We start from the raw sequence: 18,563 nt of genomic DNA on the forward strand, positions 1-18,563 counted from the left end.
GCCCCCAGCCCTCGACTATCTAGCCCCCATCCAGCTTCCGAGCCGCACCCCCAATACCCAGGCAGCCAGCCCTCAGCACCCCAGCCCTCACCCCCAGCCGTCAGCTATCTAGCCCCCTCAGCCAGCCGCCGAGCCCCCAGCCCCCAATACCCAGGCAGCCAGCCCCATAGCCCCCCAGGTCGCCCCCAGTCAGCTAGCCTCCCCGCACAGCCCAGCCCCCAGTCAGCTACCCGCCCCCCAGCCAGCCTCCAGCCAGCCCCCGAGCGCCCCCCACCACAGCCAGCTAGCAGCCCCCGCCGCGGCTGCGCTCGTCCCCTCCTCCCGCCCTCCCCCCCCACCCCGCGGGCGCATTTGCATGGTCCCGGTCCCCGGAGCGGCCGGGCGGGGGCGGAGGGCGAGGATGGCCGGGCGGCGTCGGCAGGGCGTCCGGAGCGGCGAGGGGGAGGCCGACGAGGACCTGCCGGTCTACCTGGCCCGGCCCGGCACGGCGGCCCAGACGCCTCGGCAGAAGTACGGCGGGATGTTCGCGGCCGTGGAGGGCGCCTTCGAGAACAAGACCATCGACTTCGAGGCCTACAGCGTGGGCCAGAAGGGGGGAGGCCGCACCCCGCGCAGCGGCAGCCGCTCCGAGCAGCTGGACCGAGCCGGCGGCGACGACGACGGCGGCGGTAGCGAGGTGTGCGGCTCCGGCTCCGGCTTCGGCTCGCCCGGTGGGGAGACCGACGGCCGGCGGCTCCTTTGCCTCGAGCTCCGGCCCCCGCTGGCCCACGAGCCCTGGCGGGGCCCCGAGGAAGGCAAGGTAAAAGTCTGGGGTGGGGGGCGTGTGTGTGTGTGTGGGTCTCTGGGCCTGGGGTTTGGGGGGGCGGGAGAGGAAGGTCCCGGGCAGACCTGGGTGGCCATTCCCCCCCCCACCTTAGCCGGGGATCTCCCTCTCTCCACGCCCCTCCCAGTTCTTCCCTCCCCCCACCGCACCTTCCACCCTCCACCTCCCCCCAGCTCCCGCGAGGGTCTCAAACGCAGCCCGTGTAATCCTGGAGGGGTGCGGGGTGGGGGTGGGGGTGGGGAGGGGATTCGGAGCTGGCCAGATGGCAGGGGGATAGGCAAATAAATCCGCCCTGGTTTTGAGGTGAGGCTGGGCAGAAACTCTCCCGGCCTCTTCTTTGGGTTTAACGTTTTTATTGAGGTTATAAGATGAAATACAATGAAAGTAAATGGGGGGGTGGGGGGGGAGGGAAAAGGAGGAAGAGAAGCCAGGAAGGGTAGGGAAAGCAAGAGAAAAATGGACTTCCGACTCTCTCTGTTGCAGTAAAATGGGGCATTAACATCAAATCACAACTTTCTGTTGTGTCATAATGATATAGAATAGAATAGGAAAAAAACAAGAATGGAATAGAAATAGGAATAGGAATAGGAATAAAACTAGAATGGAATGGAATGGAATAGAATAGAATAGAATAGAATAGAATAGAATAGAATAGAATAGAATTCTTTTTTATTGGCCAAGTGTGATTGGACACACAAGGAATTTGTCTTGATGCAAATGGTCCCATTGTACATAAATGAAAAGATACATTCGTCAAGAGTCAAGAATAATCGGGTACAACTCTTAATAATAGTCATAGGGTACTATAAGAATAGAAATAGAAATAATAGAAATACCGTGTTTCTCATAAAATAAGGCCGGGTCTTATATTTTTTTTGAGCCCCCAAAAAATGGCTAGGCCGTCTTTTTGGGGGTGACTTAATTCCCTCCCTTGCATCCTCATCTAAAGCGCCCCGCGGGCAGCCTCACCACCAGCCGCTCCTAATGGGTGATCATGGCGAAGTGCAGAGAGCTCTCTACTCCCACCAAACACCATTGCTGCAGACCCAAGACCTTTGGCACCCGCCGCTGTTGCTTTCCCTTCTGCCCATTCCGCCGCCACATTTGGAGCTGCCGCTTCGGTGTTTGGAGTGCCGCCGCCATTTGGAGCACCACCATCATGTTTGGAGCTGCCACTTCTGCATTTGGAGCTGCCGCCATGTTTGGAGTGGTGGTGGCGCTCCAAATGGCGGTGGCGCTCCAAACAGCGGCAGTGCTCCAAACGCGGAAGCGGCAGCTCCAAACATGGCGGCAGCTCCAAATGCGGACATGGCAACTCCAAACAGCGACAGTGTTCCAAACAGCGGTGGGGTTCCAAACGCGGAAGCGGCAGCTCCAAACGCGGTGGCGGCATGGGCAGAAGGGAAATGAACAGTGGCGGGCGCTGAAGGTCTTGAATCTGCCGCAAAGGTGCTTGGCAGGAGAAGGGAGCTCTCCACGCTCTGCCATGATCGCCCATTAGGAGCAGCTGGTAGCGAGGAATTGCTGCCCGTGGGGCGCTCCTAACGGCAAGTCCCCCCGTCCTTCCCCCCATTTTCCATGTTTTAAAATAGGCCTAAATTTGGGGGAAGGGCTTAATTTCATTTTATGCCTAGAAAACATGCTGGGTCTTCCTATTGGGGGAGGTCGTATTGTTGGAGAAACACGGTAGAAATAGAAATAGAAATAGGGAATAAGGAATAGAACAGAACAGAATAGAATTCTTTCTTGGCCAAGTGTGATTGGACACACAAGGAATTTGTCTTTGGTGCAAATGCTCTCAGGGTTCATAAAAGAAAAGAGACATTCATCAAGAGTCCAGAATCATCAGGTACAACACTTAATAAGAGTCATAGGGTTATATAGTCATCGGGTATATAGTAAATAGAAAATAGTCATAGGGTACAATAAACAATCAAATCATACTAGGAACCAATCAATAAAAATCGTAAGGATGCAAGCAACAAAGTTACAGTCATACAGTCACAAGTGGGAGGAGATATGAAAAAAGCCATTTCTATAAAGATCTGTCAATCTAATTGGTAAAACCCAAAATCCAAGTTTCATTCTTGTCTGCTTCAATCACAAGGTTCAATAAATAAAAGCACAGATATTCTTTTCTTTAATCAAAGTAGTCAGTTTTGCCCTTTTCAGCCAATTCCATCACCTTCTGCAACCATTCTTCCATGGTAGGAATTGAAGGGTCCTTCCATTTTTGTGTATGCAAACAGTCTTGCTTTCATCAACATATATAATAACAAAGTTCCATTTTTTTTTCACCAGATCTTTTTCCATTAGGCCCAAAAGGAAAGAAAAAACTTCATCCAATTTCATCTTTATCTCCATTTTCAAAATTTTCTGCATTTAAAATAGGGATCCTACTCCAATATTTTTTGGTGCTTTATCGCGTGCCCACTGTGGGGAGGGAGGCTTCGCTTCTTCTGACATGCCCCTCCCCCCTTTCCTCCTCCTCCTCCTCTTCTTCCTCCTCCTCCCCTCTGCCAACCTCACTTCCTTCTAGCACTGATGATGTTCCCTAGTTGGGTCATGAAAGGTCTTCAAGAAGATGAGCAAACTCAGAGAGCTCCAAGGAACCTTCTGTCATTATCCTCCCCTTTCCTCCTCTTCCTGCTTCTCTTCCTCTTCTACTCCACAAATACCATTCTCTTCTAGCACTGATGAGGTTCCCTAGTTGGGTCATGAGAAGTCTGCAAGAAAACCACCCAGTGATCCTTCCTTCCTCTTCCTCCTCTTCCTTCTCCTCCTCCTCTTCTTCCTCCTCCTCTTCCTCTCTGCCAACCACACTTCCTTCTAGCACTGATGATGTTCCCTAATTGGGTCATGAGAGGTCTGCAAGAAAACCACCCAGCTCAGAGAGCACCAAGGACCCCACAATTCTCCTCTTCTTCCTCCTCCTCTTCTTCCTCCTCCTCTTCTTCCTCCTCCTCCTCTCTGCCAAGCACACTTCCTTCTAGCACTGATGATGTTCCCTAATTGGGTCATGAGAGGTCTGCAAGAAAACCACCCAGCTCAGAGAGCACCAAGGACCCCACAATTCTCCTCTTCTTCCTCCTCCTCTTCTTCCTCCTCCTCTTCTTCCTCCTCCTCTTCCTCTCTGCCAAGCACACTTCCTTCTAGCACTGATGATGTTCCCTAATTGGGTCATGAGAGGTCTGCAAGAAAACCACCCAGCTCAGAGAGCACCAAGGACCCCACAATTCTCCTCTTCTTCCTCCTCCTCTTCTTCCTCCTCCTCTTCTTCCTCCTCCTCCTCTCTGCCAAGCACACTTCCTCCTAGCACTGATGATGTTCCCTAATTGGGTCATGAAACATCTGTAAAAAACCCCCCACCAAGCTCAGAGAGCCCCCAGGACTCCACAATTCAACCCTGAGCTACAAATATTCTCCTTTATTGAAGGCACTGGTTCAAGCACAATTGTGTTACTCTCCAACTGAAAGCACTAATGCTTTAAAACCGTTTAAAACCCTGCTTAATAGTCAATCATATACCTGCAAGTTTTGCGTGCAAGTCACAGAAGCAACACGTGCAAGAAATTTTAGCAGGGTGTGGTGATTTGCTGAGTCTTTACAAAACTGATTCCAGAAGGCCGTGGTGCTTGTCCTTTGTGCAGGCTTGAGACAAGATTGTCCAGTACTCTTTTTGACCCGTGGATGTGAGCTTTTGTTGTTGTTGTTGTTCTCCCATCTGACTGCGAAAACTATTTTCATCTTGGGAATGAGTTTGATCTGCAGCTGTTTCGGTTAGGAAAGCTCTGCGTTAAAAAGCCACTTATTTTCCGCTTGTAATTCCTTTGGGTCTTTGCTTCTTTCTACGTTTTCCTGTGCTTTGCACAATCTTACTTACCCCAGGAGGAGGAACTCTGGGATGGGACGTTATTATTTTATTATTTTTCTTTTTATTATTTTTCTTGCTTTTATATGGCGTTTTTATATCCATGTAGGCCGCCTTGAGTCACTACGGGTGACTAGGAGGCAGTATACACTTTCCAAATAAATAAATAAGTGATTGTATACATACCTAGGCAGCAATAAAGGAGAATATTTGTAGCTAACGGTTGATACAAGGGATCCTTGGTGCTCTCTGAACTTGGTAAGTTTTTGCAGACATTTCATGACCCAACTAGGGAACATCATCAGTGCTAGAGGGGAATGGGGATTAAGGAGGGGGAGGAGGGGGAGGAGGAGGGGGAGGAGGAGGAGGAGGAGGAGGAGGAGGAGGAGGAGGAGGAGAAAGACTGTGAGGTCCGTGGTGCTCTCTAGGTAACATCATCAGTGCTGCTGGTAGTAAGGAGTGATGTTTGCTGTCAGCTTAAATTCTGGGGATTTGCCTGTCTGGGTAGGTGGTCTTCTTAGAGATTCATCCCAAGCAAAAAAAATCTCTAAGAGCACCCCCACCTACCCCCAGGCAAGAGACCAGAATATACACTGACAGCAGACCTCACTCCTTAGGAGCACCGATGCTGTTACCTAGCTGAAAGGTCTGCAAGAAAACAAGCAAGCTCAGAAAGCACCATGCATCCTACACTCCTCCTCCTCCCCCTCCCCTGCAAATCCACTTCCTCCTAGCACTGATGATGTTGCCTAGTTGGGTCATGAAATGTCTGCAAGAAAACTACCAAGCTCAGAAAGCACCAAGTACCTCACAGTTGTCTTCCTTCCTTCCTTCCTTCCTTCCTTCCTTCCTTCCTTCCTTCCTTCCTTCCTTCCTTCCTCCCTCCCTCCCTCCTCCTCCTCCCTCCTCCTCCTTCCTTCCTTCCTTCCTTCTTCCCTCCCTCCCTCCTCCTCCTTCCTCCCTCCTCCTTCCTTCCTTCTTCCCTCCCTCCCTCCTCCTTCCTCCCTCCTCCTTCCTCCCTCCTCCTCCTTCCTTCCTTCTTTCTTTCCTTCCTTCCTTCCTTCCTTCCTTCCTTCCTTCCTTCCTTCCTTCCTTCCTTCCTTCTTCCCTCCCTCCCTCCTCCTTCCTCCCTCCTTCTTCCTTCCTTCCTTCCTTCCTTCCTTCCTTCCTTCCTTCCTTCCTTCCTTCCTTCTTCCCTCCCTCCCTCCCTCCTCCTTCCTCCCTCCTCCCTCCTCCTCCTTCCTTCCTTCCTTCCTTCTTCCCTCCCTCCCTCCTCCTTCCTCCCTCCTCCTTCATTCCTTCCTTCTTCCCTCCCTCCCTCCTCCTTCCTCTCTCTCTCCTCCTTCCTCCCTCCTCCTCCTTCCTTCCTTCTTTCCTTCCTTCCTTCCTTCCTTCCCTCCCCCTCCCTCCCTCCTCCTTTCTCCTTCCTTCCTTCCTTCCTTCCTTCCTTCTTTCTTCCCTCCCTCCTCCTCCCTCCCTCCTCCTTCCTTCCCTCCTTCCTTCCTCCCTCCCTCCCTCCGTCCTCCTCCTCCTCCTCCTTCCTCTCCTTCCTCCTCCTCCTCCTCCTCCTCCTCCTCCTCCTCCTCCTCCTCCTCCTCCTCCTCCTCCTCCTCCTCCTCCTCCTCTCTGCAAACCCCCTCCCCTTCTAGCACTGATGCTGTTACCTAGCTGGGCCATGAAACGTCTGCAAGAAAAACCACCCAGCTCAGCGAGCAGCAGGGACCCTCTCATATCTAGGTAGAAATACAAATGTGTTCGTTCGCCCCACGAAAGGCGGTTCAGATTAAGGTGGCCTCCCCAACCAGAACAGATCAAGAAATCAGGGTCCCCTCTAACACTTCGCCCCCCCTCCCAAACCAGCCCTTTGCGGGAATGCTAAGAAACGAGGCGGAGAGGCTGGTTGCATTTCGAGGGGGGCTCGGAATGTGTGTGTGTGTGGGGGGGTCAGCCCCAACCCGTCGGGTCCCACCGAAGTGTTATTTGGGCATGGGGGCTAAGGGGGTCGCCGGGCAAGCCCCTTGCAGGGTGGGGGCTCTTCCTTCGCAGGTGCACCGCCCCGGGGAGGGGTCGTGGGGGAGGGCGGGAAGGGGAGGGAGAGAGAGAGAGACCCCCTGGTGCGGGGGTGGGTGGGTGGGTTGCAGACCTATAACGGAGAACCTGCGGATGGCGGAGGAAAGGGGAGGGGGGCCTTTTCCGCTTCCTGGGCTGCGCAGGGCGGGGTCGCCAGTCTCCCCCCCCCCCACCCAGCCAGCCCCTCCCGCCGTCGTTGGGAAGGGGAGCCCGCCGCCCAGACCCCGCGGCATGGCTCGCGTCCCGGACCCCGAGGGGCATCCCCGGCAGGTAAGCGATGTGGGGTGGAGTCGGGTGGGCTGGGAGGGAGAGGGGGAAAGGTGGAGGGGGGGAGGTCTCTGGCGGAGGCTTTGTCTGCCTGCCTGGCTGCTTCGCTCCGCCGCCGGGGGAAAGAGGGACGGGCGGGCGCGGCCGGGAGAAGCGGTGGGAAGGGAAGGTCTCGGGTCCGCACGGCAGGGATGGGAAGCCTGGAAAGGAAGGAAGGCTGGGTCCGAGCTCCTCGCCTTCTTCCCGGGTCAGACGCGGAATAGAGGACCAGGCTTCCATGAAAACCCCCCAAAAGCTCAGAGAGCATCAAGGACCCCGCGTGTCAACCCTGAGCGGCAAATATCTCTACCTCTACCTTTGTGTCTATCTCTACCTACCTATCCATCCATCCATCTCTATCTATCCATCTCTATCTACCTACCTATCGACCCATCCATATCTGTCTCTATCTACCTATCCCTCTATCTACCTATCTATCCATCCGTTTCCATCTCTCTCTACCTACCTACCCATCCATCCATCTCTACCTCTATCTATCCATCCATCTATCTTTATCTCTACCTCTACCTTTATCTCTACCTCTACCTTTATCTCTACCTCTACTTTCATTTCTATTTCTATCTCTACCTACCTATCCATCTCTATCTCTATCTCAACCTACCCACCCATCCATCCATCCATCACTACCTCTATCTCTACCTACCTACCTACCTATCCATCCATCCATCTCTCTACCTACCTACCCATCCATCCATCTCTATCTCTATCTACCTACCCATCCATCATCTCTATCTCTACCTCTTATCTCTATTTCTATCTCTATCTACCCATCCATCTCTAGCTCTTCCTATCTACCCATCCATCCATCTCTACCTCTATCTCTACCTATCTACCTATCTACCTACCTACCTACCCATCCATCCCTCTCTCTCTCTCTCTCTATCTCTACCTACCTACCTACCTATCTATCCATCTATTCTCCTTTATTTTGAAACCCACCAAGGAATTGAACCAGATCAATTGATTCCTATTTCTCAAAATGTAGAAAAGCTGCCCAGCGCGCCGGATGAGAAACTGAGAAAAGGCTGCGGGCCTTTTGATGTTGATCTTTTTAAATAGTTTTTTTTTTTTTTTTGCTTTTAAGCGTGTTTCTAACCCGCCTTGATTGGAGGGCTGGTAAAAAAAGAGAATTTTGCTGTTTTTGCAAACTACCACAATTTGCTGAACGAAGAGCTTATAGAAGCCTGGATGGAAGGGAGGAGGAGGAGGAGGAGGAGGAGGAGGAGGAGGAGGAGGAGGAGGAGGAGGAGGAGGAGGAGGTCTCGACAAGATGGAGCAAGGGGCAAAACCCTTGCCAGGATCTTTTACAATGGTGTGTGGTGGTGGTGGTGGTGGTGGTGGTGTGTGTGTGTGTGTGTGTGAGAGAGAGAGAGAGAGAGAGAGAAAGGGAGAATGGCTAGTTTCAACCATTATGGGATCCATCACTAGACCCAATTTGGAAAAAAAAAAGCAACCACAGTCCAAGATTACATTCCCAAAACGAGATCAGAACAAGCCATGGCTTCTTTTCATTATTCATTGTTCAGATCATAAAGCAAAATAATTGTTGAGACTTGGAAGAGATCTGCCACCAGATCTGACCACTCCTTGTACACCGACATGTATGTGGAGGATGGACTTATAAAGTTAGCGTTGAAACCCTGAAGAGTCACATGAAATGGTGAGATGAGCATATTAATAATAACAATAATAACAACAAAATCAACCATCAGAGTCAGTCAATGATATTTGTGATACAAATAAATGTTCAGTTGACTGATTCATGTTTAATGAATAAAAGTTGTTAATAATAATAATAATAATAATAATAATAATAATAATAATAATAATAATAATAATAATAATAGGCACTTGGCCCATAACACACCTGACATAACAATAGTTTGGTTCATTGACATTGCAATACCTGGTGATGCATGAATTGAAGACACACAGCAAGATAAATCACAAAGTATTGGGACTTACAAATTGAAGTTGAGCGACTTTGGAAAATGAAATCGTCTGTTATCCCCATTGTAATTGGAGCCCGTGGAGCAATACCTAAAGGGCTACCTCACTATTTGGAAATTCTGAATTTATCAGATTTGAATAACTGACCGTGGACTTCAACTCCCAGAATTATGGACTTCAACTCCCAGATGTCAACTCATAAAATATTTCTAAGGTCTTTTTAGTGTTGCCAACAGAAAGAGAGGTGGGGGGAGCAGTTGGCAGCTTGCATTCCACAAATAGTTTTCAAAGATAGTAACTAGCTGACTGAAGTTTCTGCCATGCAAAATTCTAACCGGAGAGCATGATTGATGACTCTTGGCTATGTATGTGTCCCATTGGAGAATATGAATTATGATACACCCAGGGGGTGGGGGAAAACCAGGGTCAAGGGTGACAATGAATTATGTGCCTCAGAGTCAGCTACACCCAGGCATTGCTGGCATATTAACTGTCAATAAATCCTTTTAAAGAATTGGAAGTTTGGCTTGAGACTCATGATTTAATTGGGGGTAACTGCCAGAATCCTCCCACCAGATCTGTGGACTTCAACTCCCAGACCTGTGGACTTCAACTCCCAGAATGGCTGGCTGGGGAATTCTGGAAATTGAAGTCCACGAGTTGCCAACTGACCCAGAGTGTCAAGCTCTGAAGTTATTATATATCTCGTGTCTTCTTGCAATTCAGAAACGGAGGTGTTTCACTATAGGAGCCGTATCTAATAGGTGTGTGATATGCTTGGAAGGTGGAATTCTGCTCCACAATACTGAAAAAAGCCACAATTCTGTAAACCCACAATCCTGTAAGCCCTGAATGGTGGTTTGTCCAGGGAGAAGACCTCTCAAAAGATGAGGCAAGAAGTCACCCCTTCTTTTAAATACTGAAGTCATGTCACAAGACAGTACGATCGAATTATTTGAATGTTGTCCTCACTGTTTCTGTTTTGTGTCCACTCAGGGTGATGGTTTATTCATTAAGAACGGGCGAATCATCAACGATGACCACTCCTTCTACGCCGACATGTATGTGGAGGATGGAGTTATCAAGTTAGTGTTGAAACCCTGAAATTTATTTGCACATTTAATTGGTACACAAGATGCACCTTCTTTTAGGATGATTTGACTAACTTGGTTTGCTAATCAACTCAAATTTAAAACATGACACACAGGGAGGTAAAAAGCAGACAGTGATAAGGTTAAACGATTATCCTCGACTTACAACAGTTAATTTAGTGACAGTTCAAAGTTACAACGGCACTGTCATGCCCCTGCCAGAATCTGACTTGGAGGGGGAAGCCAAACAGCTGACAGGGAGTGGGAGAGTGGCTCTGTTGGCTGTGGAAGAAACTGGGGAAGGGCAAAGTCCAGCTGGGCAGAGCAGGAAAGGGGTAGAGCAAGGGAGACGGAATTCAGAGGAAGACCCAGGCCCACCCTCTCTTCATCCTAGGGCACGCAGAGAGGAATGAAGGGAGCAATGTGAGTTGCGTGGCTTACAGGGGAGGAAAGGGCCCTGATTCCCTTCATTAGCTGCAGCTGGGAACACAGTGTTTAAAAAGGGAAGCTGAGTGCAGCAAGTTGTTGGGAGCGCATCGTGAATTTATCTTGTAGCATCGTGGCTAATCTGTGTTCCTGGCGTCTTCTCAACTGTGTGAGTTTTGCCATGCTTTCAAGTCTGAAATTCCTTCTCCTGCTCTGTCAAGTTAATTACTTCCGCTTGGTTTGTTTGGATTTTTAGTTACAGTTTGTGTGTACCTTGTTTTGGACTGAATTGTCTACAGTTAAAAGCTGTTTCTGGGAGAGTTTTTCTCCAGCCAAAGGCACCTGGACATTGGGGGCAAAGTTGGAGATAATAAAGGGACTCTTATTATTGCTTATCTGACTGCGTTGCCTTTGTGTCATGTCCTGAGTCATCACAGGCACTGAAAAAAGTAACTAAAGACCATTTTTCAAACGTACGAGCCTTGGAGTATGCCCAAGGACCTGTCCATCATCTCTAGGTTCCTCATGTTACAACCTTCCTTGCTGCAGTTGTTAAGTTAGTAACTTCAGGCATTGTTAAGTGAATCTGGCTTCCCCCATTGACTTTGCTTGTCCAAAGGTCACAAAACAAGATCCCCTGACCTCAGGATGCTGCAACCATCATAAATATGAATCAGTTGCCTAGCGTCTGAATTGTGTTCACGTGGCCATGAAGTTGGTGCAACAGTAGGACGTGTGATAAACTGATTGTCAACTCGTAAAGCATTCCTGGCTTGCTCTCGAGTTGCCATAAGAAGGAGTGGGGGGAGAGATCTGATGGAGCAGTTCGGTTGCTATGACCAGAAGCACATTCCACGCATGCCTTTCTCCAGATTGTGTCCCAGGTTACCAGAGCCAGCCGGAGAGGCATGTTTTCTACAGCCCGGGAAAGTGCTCTGTTGGAGAATGTGATTTATGATGCACCCTGGGAGGAGGGGGGGAAACAGGGTCATAGGTGGGTAGTAAATGACATAGGGCAGTGGTGGTATTCGACTGGTTCTGCCCAGTTCTGGAGAGCTGATAGCAACGATGAGCAGCGGAGACCGAACCAGTTCTCTTCGCTGCTCTGTGGTTGGCCCACCTGCCCACCCAGGCTCCTGTACTCACTTTTATGGCCAGAATTCAAAGTGCAGCTGCTTTGTGTGGCACAGAATAGCGTCGCGCGGCAGCTGCTGCAGTATCCACCATCGTGCAGGCTTGCAGGAGGCAAGTTAGAATACCTCTGTGCCTGCGCAAAGTGCGTGTTTGGTGCATGCGTGCACGCAAAGTGTGTACATGCACGCAAAGCGCGGCCACCAAATCACGGCCACCGAACCGGTGGCAAACTTTATTTGAATACCACCTCTGACGTTGGGCACAGCCGACTGCACTTGGGGAAAGCGCCAACATGTTGCTCCTCATGAATAATTGGATTTCTTTCAAACTTGGCTCGAGGCTCATGAATGAATGAGGGTGTCCATCGGAACCCTGACACTGATCATACGTCGCTTTGTTTCAGTGCCCACCATCAGTTTGAATGCTCACGAAATGAACTGTTGTAAGTTCAGGACTACCTGTGGTTCATTTATTTAATTGAAACAGTGCTCAGGTGGCTTCTTGAGGCTGCTGTGGGGTGAGGAGGGTGTCACGACTCCAATAAAGAACAGACTGGAGCCAAGACAGCCAAGATGCGATACGACCATCGTCTTTTACTTACCTTACATTGATTGTCTTACCATGTTGGCATTACGATGAAAATTCCTCCAATGACTGACACTGACTTCCTGACAAGGAGTGGTGCAATAATGGTGATTCATGGCTGGATGTCAAGGGGGTGATGTTGTAATAATGGCGCGGGGCAAATGGGGGTGCATGGACTCATCGAGCAGGGGAAAGGTGCAGTTACCGTGTTTCTTTAATTTAAGGATGTCGGATGTTAGGCAGTGAAGGTGGCCGGAAGGTGGTTATAGTAATTATGTTATTATCCAAGGTATAACATGTATAAATACAGCTCTGGGTTGTAATGAAACACAGAGCTGACTTTAAACATAATTTGATCGCTGTTACCTGTTGTTGTGGTGTGGGAGACGAATAAAAAACTTCACTGAAGCTCCACAAGTGAGTTGGTATCTTATCGTTCACCCCCTCAATATTGGACGAACAGCTGACAGAGGGTTTCAGTGCTTCCTAGCAAAATTTTCACTCTAAAAAACATAGCGAGCTGTTTTGGGAAATCTGTCCCTTGGTGATTTAAAAAAAAAATATTTTTAATTGGTTTTCTCTTGACATAAAATAAGTGCTTAAAGTACTGTCTGGGTCTATTCGCAAACATCGTAAGTTGCTAATTTCTACCTCTGTTGTCTAACCATTAAGAAAATAAGTTGCAAGTTCGAAAATCTTCTGTGTCTTTTTTGTTCTTTTATCTTCATTGTTAATCTATCCACCTCTGCACAGTCCAATTTTTTTTTTTTTAAATTATATCTTCTTCTGTAGGGATTTCCTCAGTTTTTCTGTTGGTGTTTCCTGGCTTTTAAGTATTTGGTGATTTTTAGGGCTGACCCACTTGCCTTCAAACTTGCCTTCAAACTTCAATCCACTTGCCTTCAAACTTGGTCAGTTTAAGACTTGTGGACTTCAACTCCCAGAATTCCTGAGCTAACATGACTGGAGGAGGAATTCTGGGAATTGAAGCCCACAAGTCTTAAAGTTGCCAAGTTTGGAGACCTCTGCTTTAAAGGAAAAAAATGTATATTTGAGATGTTTCAGGGCCTCCATCCATAAAAGAGTAAGCAGTCATGCTTTCTTCCTGCTAGACAAATTGGGGAGAACCTGATTGTTCCTGGAAGCCCGAAGACCATCGACGCAACCGACTACATGATCCTTCCAGGCGGCATCGACAGCAACACTTACCTCCAGAAATCTGTTCAAGGCTTAGTGGTAGCTGATGACTTTTACCAAGGAACAAAGGCTGCATTGGCCGGAGGCACGACCACCGTCAGTAAGTGTTGAAGCAGCTGAGATTCAACCTCTCCCAGGGATGTTTGTGGAGATTCTCTGTCCTCCAGCTCATGGTTGTCCCAAAAGTGCTTTTCAGGGGTGGGATTCTACCAGTTTGCACCTATTCGGTAGAACCAGTTGTTAACATTCTACACAGGGGAACCGGTTGTTAGAAGAAATTACTGGCCTAATCCTGTAAGGAAGGAAGGAAGGAAACATTCTGGTGTTGCTTATAGAAACTGCCTCTCCATTAATTCTTATTATACTCTTGGCAGGACTAGACTTCCTGTCTCTGGAACTTCTCTGGAGTTTTTTTTCCCTTCCTTTGCTGGTACTTTGCTTGCGTGGAGGGACCATTCAAAGTTACAATGGCCCTGAAAAAGTGACTTATGACCATTTTTCACACTTACGACTGTTGCAGCATCCCCACAGTCATGAGAGGCCAGGCGAGGAGATGCGTGCCTCGATGTGAGTGATATTGAATTGGCCACACCCAGCCAATCACATACCACCAAGCCATGTCCACCCAGTCACATGACCACCAAGCCACGCCCACCACCTAAGCCACGCCCACAGAACCGGTTGTTAAAAAAATTGAATCCCACCCCTGGTGCTTTTCCAAAAGACTTTCTGGTTGTCGTTGTTGTTGGTTTTCCCTCCATTTGTTGGAAGAAATATCCGTCTGGGTTCAGTTCCAAGCGGGGAGAAATACACTGGAAACACGGAGGCTGATTGGAAAGATGGTTTACTGATGAACAGGAAATACATGGGTTTGAGGTCCTGGGCAGGGCTGAGCTGCTATGGGTTTATACAGGTTCGGGCGATCCTCTAACTAAGCTTCTGAGTAATTTGGCGAACTGGTAAATCTGATCCCTGGCTGGCCCCACCCGTCCTGCCATGCCCCTCCCAGGAGTCCCCACGTGGCCCGTTTTGGATGCAGGTAAGTGCAGGGCCATGCGGAGGCTTCGGGGGGGCAAAAAACAGGCATCCCGGAGGCCCAGAAAGTTGGAAACGGGACCGTTTCCGGCCTCCAGAGGGTCTCCGGAGCTTGGGGGAGGCCATTTTTGCCCTCTCGGAGGTTCGAAAAAAGCCTTAAGAGTCCAGGATTCTGCACAGTTTGGTGAACTGGTAAATCCCACTCCTGGCTGGCCCTGCCCACCCTGTCCTGCCCCTCCCAGGGGTCCCCATGTGGCCTGTTTTGGATGCCAGGTAAAGTACGGGGCCTGCGCAGAAGCTGACGGAGGGCCAAAAATGGGCCTCCTGGAGGTTCTGGAAGGCCAGAAATGGGCCTGTTTCCAGCATCCGGAGGGCCTCTGGAGCCCAGGGGAGGCTGCTTTCACCCTCCTAGAGGCTCAAGGAAAGCCCCCAGAGCCCAGGGACAGTGAAAAATGCTCCCCCCTGCTGTGGTGCAGGAGGCCGACTAGCTCATGCCTCTCTCTCTCTCCCTCTCTCTTTCTCTCTCTTTCTCTTTCTCTTTCTCCCTCCCCCTTTCTCTCTCCCCCTCTCTTTCTCTGCCTCTCTCCCTCCTTCTCTCTCCCTCTCTCTTTCTCTTTCTCTCACAGTTGATCACATCCTTCCAGAGCCCGGCTCCAATTTATTAACGGCGTTTGGAAAGTGGAAAGAGTCAGCGGAGAGCAAATCCTGTTGTGATTATTCTCTGCATGTGGACATCACCGACTGGTATGATGGGATCCAGGAAGATCTCGAAAATCTGGTGCAAAGCAAAGGTTTGTAGTAAGAGCTTTTGGGGGAGAGCATTTTGTGAGTGTGCTCACTACACCCTTCAGCGTTTGGACATATCATCCGTCCTCTTTTAACGACCCCATAATCCCTTGCGGTGTGGAGTCTGGACAACTGAACGGAGCTGAGTGTTTACTGGCCAGATGCCCTTCCTGTCACCAGTATGGAGTTTTGTTCGGCAGATATATTCTCAGTGTGTGCCCAGAGAAAGAAATATCTGCCTCTACCTAGGATCGAACTCAAATACCTGGAGAATCATCATTATCATCTTTTAACAATACCATAATCCCTTGTGGGGTGGAGTCTTGGGCAGCTGAATGGAGCTAAGTGTTTACTGGCCGGATGCCCTTCCTGTCACCAGTAGGAAGTTTTGTTTGGTAGATATATTCTCATTCTGCCCAGAGAGAGAAATATCTGCCTCTACGTAGGATTGAACTCACAGTCTCCTGATTGTGAGGCGACAGCTCTACCTCTAGGCCAAAACAGAAGATTAGCTTATCCCTGTTACGTAGGTAGGAAGAGAATTCATAGTTTATAAATCCCAAAATAAAACAGGCTCTCCGTGTATTGTTGGTTGAAATCTGTGTTTATGGCACCAGTTAGTTCTAATCCCCTTGTGTAGCTGGTCCTTGACTTATAACAGTTTGTTTAGTGACTGTTCAAAGTTACAACAGCGCTGCAAAAAAGGACTTATGGCCATTTTTCACATTTACAACATGGCAGCCTCCCCGTTAGCCACGTGATCAAAATTCAGAACTCTTGGCGATCGGTTCTCATTTATACAGCAAAGTCCACAGGGAAGCCACTTAATGACCGTGTCACTAACTGAACAACTGCAGCGATTCATTTAACAATTATTGGCAAGAAAGGTAGTCAGAAGGGGACCAAACTCTCTTTTAGAAATGTTTCACTTAGCAACCGAGATTTGGGGGCTCTACGGTGGTCGTAAGTTGAGAACGGTCTGAATTGTGTGTGAATAAATTCATTGTCAGGATTCTAGCAGTTACTCCAATTAAATCATGAGCCTCGAGCCACACTCCCAAAACTAACAAAGATTTGAAGGTAACATTCTACGTCCGGCATTTACCTAGGTGTAGCCAACTCTTAAGATACGTAATTCACAGTCACCCTTGATCCTGTTCCCCCCCCCACCTCTCTGGGTGTATCATCCAACGAAACACGTCCATAGTCAAGAGTCATCAATCATGCTCTTCAGTTAGATTTTTGCATGGCAGAAGCTTCAGTCATCTATTCAGTCTTTGAAGAAAATATGAGTGGGATGTACTTTCGATTCCACACTGCCACCTGCTCTTTGAAACTCCCCCTCCTTCTTTCTGTTGTCAACTATAAAACATGTATACAAAATGTTTTGAGTTGACATTCACTTTTTAAAAATCTCAATAGGTATCAATTCTTTCCAAGTCTACATGGGCTACAAAGATCTCTACCAAATGACTGATTCCCAGGTATGTGCCATTTTTTCCCCTCTTACAAGATTTGAAATCTCATATCCGTCTGATTTTTTTTTTAAGCTAAGATGGATTAAGCTAATTTTTTAAAGCTAAGACGCACTCTCACTGAACACCGGTTCAACACCGGTTGAATCCCACCCCTGGGAAAAACCCCTTTCTAAATGGTTTGTGTTATTGAAGGAATGTGATCCATTTTGCCAGTAAGGATATAACGGATATACTGTGCATGATGAAGTTTGCCTTTTTTGTGGGGGTGGGGGAAATCTCATGTTATTTTAAGCTGAGAGAACAATAAGCATGTAAAATCACTCTTCTTCTCCTTCTCCTCCTCCTCCTCCTCCTCCTCCTCCTCCTCTTCTTCTCGACCTCCTCTTCTGCTTCTCCTTCTCTTTCCTCCTCTCCTTCTCCTCCTTCTCTCCTCTCTCTCCTTTCTCCTCCTCCTCCTCTTCTTCTCCTTCTTCTCCTTCTTCTCCTCCTCATCCTCCTCCTCCTTGCTCTTCTCCTCCACCTCCTCTTCTTCTTCCCTTCTCTCTCCTCTTCTCCTCCTCCTCCTCCTCTCCTCCTCCTCCTCTCCTCCTCCTTCTCCTTCTCTCCTCTTCTTCTCCTTCTCTTTCTCCTCTTCTTCCTCCTCCTCCTCCTCCTCTTCTGCTCTTCTCTTCTCCTCTCCTCCACCTCTTCATCTCCTCTCTCTTTTCTCCTTCTCTTCTTCTTCCTCTTCCTTCTCCTCTTCTCCCTCCTCCTCCTCCTCCTCCTCCTCCCTCTACCAACTGGTCTTCTCCTCCACCTCCTCCTCTCCTCTTCTCCTTCTTTTCTTCCTCTTTCTTTTCTTCTTCTCCTCTTCTTCTCTCCTCCTCCTCCTCTCCTCTCCACCTCTTATTCTCCTCCTCCTCTTCTTCTCTCTTCCTCCTCCTCCTTTTCCACTTCTTCCTCTTCTTCCTCCTCTTCTCCTCCACCTTCTTCTCCTTCTCCTCTTCTTGTTCTTCTCCTCCTCCTCCTCTCCTCCTCCTCCTCTCCTCCTCCTCTCCTTCTCTTTGTCAATTACACACAGCTCTATGAAGCATTTACCTTCCTGAAAAGTCTCGGAGCTGTTATCATGGTGCATGCAGAAAACGGGGATTTGATAGCTCAGGTGAGAAACTTCCATTCACAAGTGGAAACGGTATGTTCTGATTTGCCCAGGAAGCCTCCACCTACTTCCTGTGATTTGGGGATCTCAAGCTCCTCCCCCTTGCTCCCCAAGGAATGACCTTGGCCCCTTTTGTTTCAGGAGCAAAAACGGGTGCTGGCAATGGGAATAACAGGACCAGAAGGCCATGCTTTGAGCCGACCTGAAGAGGTGAGGATTCTTGCGTTGTTTTCCAAAGGATTTCTTCCAGAAATAGCTGAAACATAAAAGGAACCCAAAGGTGCTTTCTTTCTTTCTTTCTTTAAAGAGGCAATTGGAATTTCTGGGTTTTTTTTCTTTGAAGACATTTCCCTTCTCCTCCCAGAAGCTTCTTCAGTTCTGATTGGATGGAGGGGAAAGGGAAGAATTTATGTTCCTTGCAGACAGCTGGTCATTTGCATCCTTTTAGAGAGTTGTTGAGGCCACTTGGAGGTTTGTCTGTGTCCTAAGCATCGTCTGAGTAGTGCAAATGGGTGTGGAGCCTTCTTGGAACTGCTGAAAGGACGCTGTGTAGGAGACTGGATGATATATCGCTCCCACTCTGTCGAGAGAGGGCTGACCCTAACCCTAACCTAATTTTGACACAGAGGGCCTCTTTGACCCCCTTTTTCAA

General features: G+C 48.8%; 1 protein-coding gene across 3 annotated transcripts in view; it reads left to right on the forward strand.

Moving 5' to 3' along the window:
* Positions 1–370: 370 nt before the first annotated feature.
* CRMP1 (collapsin response mediator protein 1) overlaps positions 371–18,563 on the forward strand; it is a 29,033-nt gene continuing 10,840 nt past the window's right edge. Inside the window, exons 1-7 of one of the 3 annotated variants that reach the window (XM_087936552.1) lie at positions 371–799; positions 10,038–10,126; positions 13,390–13,574; positions 15,136–15,300; positions 16,718–16,779; positions 17,834–17,914; positions 18,053–18,121. In XM_087936552.1, coding sequence (XP_087792678.1) covers positions 401–799; positions 10,038–10,126; positions 13,390–13,574; positions 15,136–15,300; positions 16,718–16,779; positions 17,834–17,914; positions 18,053–18,121 — 1,050 coding nt within the window. In that variant the 5' untranslated portion in view covers positions 371–400. Of the gene's footprint in view, positions 800–6,907; positions 7,035–8,655; positions 8,717–10,037; positions 10,127–13,389; positions 13,575–15,135; positions 15,301–16,717; positions 16,780–17,833; positions 17,915–18,052; positions 18,122–18,563 lie in introns of those variants that run through there. The other 2 variants (XM_087936553.1, XM_087936554.1) reach the window with 2 other exon arrangements.

The sequence above is a fragment of the Pseudonaja textilis genome, chromosome 6 (assembly GCF_049901715.1).
Source record: "Pseudonaja textilis isolate UNSWEBS1 chromosome 6, rPseTex1.2, whole genome shotgun sequence".
Taxonomy (NCBI): Eukaryota; Metazoa; Chordata; class Lepidosauria; order Squamata; family Elapidae; genus Pseudonaja; species Pseudonaja textilis.